The 3,586-nt window shown below is 33.3% G+C and overlaps 1 protein-coding gene across 1 annotated transcript in view; it reads right to left on the bottom strand.

Moving 5' to 3' along the window:
- Positions 1-171: 171 nt before the first annotated feature.
- The window catches only part of frem1b (Fras1 related extracellular matrix 1b), a 28,714-nt gene continuing 25,299 nt past the window's right edge, over positions 172-3,586 (bottom strand). Inside the window, exons 28-36 of the mRNA XM_016462260.1 lie at positions 3,009-3,138; positions 2,858-2,930; positions 2,626-2,775; positions 2,273-2,556; positions 2,123-2,170; positions 1,056-1,235; positions 787-902; positions 605-690; positions 172-516 (exon numbers count right to left, since the gene is read on the bottom strand). Of these exons, the coding sequence (XP_016317746.1) occupies positions 314-516; positions 605-690; positions 787-902; positions 1,056-1,235; positions 2,123-2,170; positions 2,273-2,556; positions 2,626-2,775; positions 2,858-2,930; positions 3,009-3,138 (1,270 nt within the window). The 3' untranslated portion in view covers positions 172-313. The remainder of the gene's footprint in view (positions 517-604; positions 691-786; positions 903-1,055; positions 1,236-2,122; positions 2,171-2,272; positions 2,557-2,625; positions 2,776-2,857; positions 2,931-3,008; positions 3,139-3,586) is intronic.

Raw genomic sequence — 3,586 nt, 5'->3', positions numbered from 1 at the left:
AGATAGATAGATAATAGATAGAACAGACAGACAGGTAGATAGATAATAGATAGAACAGACAGACAGGTAGATAGACAATAGATAGAACGACAGACAGACAATAGATAGATAATCATTTATATAGTGCACAAATAAATAACTCCATAAATATAAAATTTTTTGTCATCACTTTTATTTGATATTAATTGTATTTATATTAATAACCCAAGATAGCATGTCATTGTGCGCGGCAATATAATTATTCAGCACTTCGATGGCTACAATGTATTTTAAATCATTAAAAAACAAGAGCATTATAAATTAAATATCTGTTTTAACTGATTTGTGCAGGTGCTGAACAAATGTATCTGCGTTCGGATCCATCGATGCAACTTTTAGGAATCCATATCTTCTGGCTCTGAGCTAAAACACAGCTGGCAGCAGAGCTGGCGTGCTCCTCGTGATCCTTCCTGAGTTTGGAGAACGTCAGCAGTTTTCCATCTGTCCATGACCACTGTTTTGGACCGCCAGTGAGCCCTGCACAAATCACACCAATATGCTTATATACGGGACACTTTACATTCAGGAATGTGACGGTTCCTAAAAATACATTTCATTTGCTTACCAATCCAGAATGATTGCTTTCCAGCAAAATTCCACATCCACTTCATATCAGTCTTGGAGTGGATACTAACCAATTCACTTTCAAGCCTAAATTTTGAATCATAGCATTATTATTTAAAAATTATATGTAGTATGAATGCATGGATGTACATGTTTCTTTGACAGAAAAGATGTGTAACGTACAGCATGCAAGCATGTTGTGCGCTGCTCCAGCTAGCAATACCAGGCCCCAAAATATAGCAGTTCCTCCGGTAGTGAGTCCAGCCATTAGGACAGCCAATACTAACAGACTTCTGAGACTTTAAAAAAAGAGGGAAGAATTATAAAAGGAAAGCTCATTATATTATAAATGAAGATTTGAGAAAGTATAAAGAAAGCTTAGATGTTCTCTTTTTAATCTATACTGTAAATACACAACAGCTCACTCACAGTGTAGGGCTAAGATATTATACCTTGTGTTGTTGTACTCCTGAATCAATTATAAAAGAGGCTGAGTCACGCTGGGGAGTTTCTACTGATTCAGCGTCAGCAGAGTATCCAGGCCAGGTCCAGATGGGAGTGATCTCCACTTCAGAGTGGACACGAGGTGCTGGGGCCTTCTCCTCCACTCTCACTGGAATCAGTCCATGAAACTAATGGATGACAGAGTGAAGACACAGTGAACTCCAGCACACAGCACATTCCGATGTATAATAATAGAAAAGAAAAAATAAATAAATACATGAATAAATAAACAAATTATAATTATTCTGAATAAATAACACCGTCTGAAACCAATAAATAAATATTAATAAATAAACGAATGACACTAATTAACAACAACAACAATTAAATACTATTAATACTAATAAATAAATACAAAAAATAAATAAGAAACATAAAAAGTAATGAAACTAAATAAATAACACAAATAAATAAATAAATAGTAGTAAAAAAAGAATACAACTAAATAAATAAAGATAATACCACTAAATACAAAATACAACCAACAAATAAATAAAATGAATACTAAATAAATAACACTACTAAATAAATACTTCTAATACTAATACATAAATATTACTAATAAACAAATAACACGACTAAATGAATAAATAAATATAATAAAACTACGATTAAATAAATAGTATTACAACCAACCAACAAACAAATACTACTACTAAATAAATATTACTGGTAAATGAATAATATTGCAATCAGTAAATACTAAGGAATAAATAAACAAAAAACAAATAAGTAAATACAAAAAAATAAATATTACTAATAAACTAAATACTACAACAAATACCACAAATAAATAAATAACAGTAATACTAAATAAATAACACTAACAATTAAACGAGGCAACTAACCAACCAAACAAATAAAGACAAATCCAAATAACTTTCTCAACAAACAAACAAAAACACTAAATAAATAACATGAATGAATGAAAGAAGTACTACTACTAAATAAATAAATCTTAATGAACACTCTGAAGTTAAGTAAAGGACAAAAAAGTTGTCATAATAAAACTTACTCTCCAAACTCTTTCTTGATTTCTGTTGTCCACCTCTGAGAGATGTCCCTAAAGCCACAATCAGATGTTAAAAATAACTACTACTACTAATATTATTTTTTTAATACCATGCTAACTACTAGATAAAGTAAATGTTGTAGCTGAGGTGACCTGGCTCACTCTGTGCCTGTTTCTACCCAGAATCCTCAGCTGTCTTTGGCCCGGACTGTGAAAGATCTCGTGGTCCTGATGTTCTCCATCGCTGTAATGGCTGAAGTGTGTGCGATACGGGACGTCCCCTCTTGGCGGATAGTTCTCCCAAAGGATTCCTGTTCTTGGGTCTGGAGTGTATTCCTCAAGTAAGGGTGGTTCAGGCTCTGGGACGTGTGGTGGGCTTTGGAAAGAATGTTGCTTCTCATCTTCTTCAACAATAAGCTCATCTGGATTACACCTGCCTGGAAGACAGAAATATTCTCAGTTTATATAGAAAGAGCAGAATGTGGGTATGGAGAACTTCTTTCTACCATTTCTAGGATCCACAATCTCAACTGTGGCTTTGTTCCTCTGTCCCAAAACAGCATTTTTTGGGGTCTTCAGAACTACATCAAATTTCTCATGGTTCTCTTCTAGTCCGTCATCTTTGAGGTAAATGTTCCACATTTTGACATTTACACCTAAAAACAAAGACAGACCACAGATTGAGCATATTCTCAAGATAAAGAGTCAAAAAGTTGAGGAAAGAAAAGTGACAAGCACCTGGATCAAACTGTATAAGGTTGGCAGAACTGTGAGTGAAGTCTTTCCCCACTTTGGCTGTTCCTTCTTCCACCTGTAAGATAAAATGATTCAATCATCTAAATCTTCATCTGTGCAGGATAGTAAGATTAGCAGAGATAGTTAAGCGCACCTGTATGCCGATGTACGCCGGATCTTTGCTGTTCCCACTGCGCACCACCTGTACAGCTAGAGCTCCTGCATTCTCACAAACACGATAACAGGAAGCTGACAGCTCCACGCGAGACCACCTGAACTCCATCCTGTGTTGGCAGTTGAAAAAGCCAAGAATCACATTGGGTCTGAAATGATATTGTCTAGACTTGAGATAGAATCCAGATCATATTTGGAAATGTGGAACACAAGCTGTCAACTGTCTTACTTGCACCAAAGAAAATAACAAAAAATGATGTTTATTACCAAAGGCAATGGAATATTTGTCTCTATTGTAATTTATATTTTTTATTTTAATATTTATTATTATTATATTTTTTATATATTTATTTATATATTATTGTATTAGATTTTCTTATATATTTCTGATTTTTATTTTTAATAAAAACACTGATACATTTTACCAATTGAATTTTTAATTTGATAGAAAAATAATCTAATATAAAAATAATAGATAAATATTTCATTACCTCTAGACCATTTTACACACACACACACACACACTCTATATTGAGGTAATTAAATATTTTTTATTGT

The sequence above is a fragment of the Sinocyclocheilus anshuiensis genome, unplaced genomic scaffold (assembly GCF_001515605.1).
Source record: "Sinocyclocheilus anshuiensis isolate Anshui unplaced genomic scaffold, SAMN03320099.WGS_v1.1 scaffold560, whole genome shotgun sequence".
Taxonomy (NCBI): Eukaryota; Metazoa; Chordata; class Actinopteri; order Cypriniformes; family Cyprinidae; genus Sinocyclocheilus; species Sinocyclocheilus anshuiensis.
This window is presented reverse-complemented; position numbering and strand designations above follow the sequence as displayed.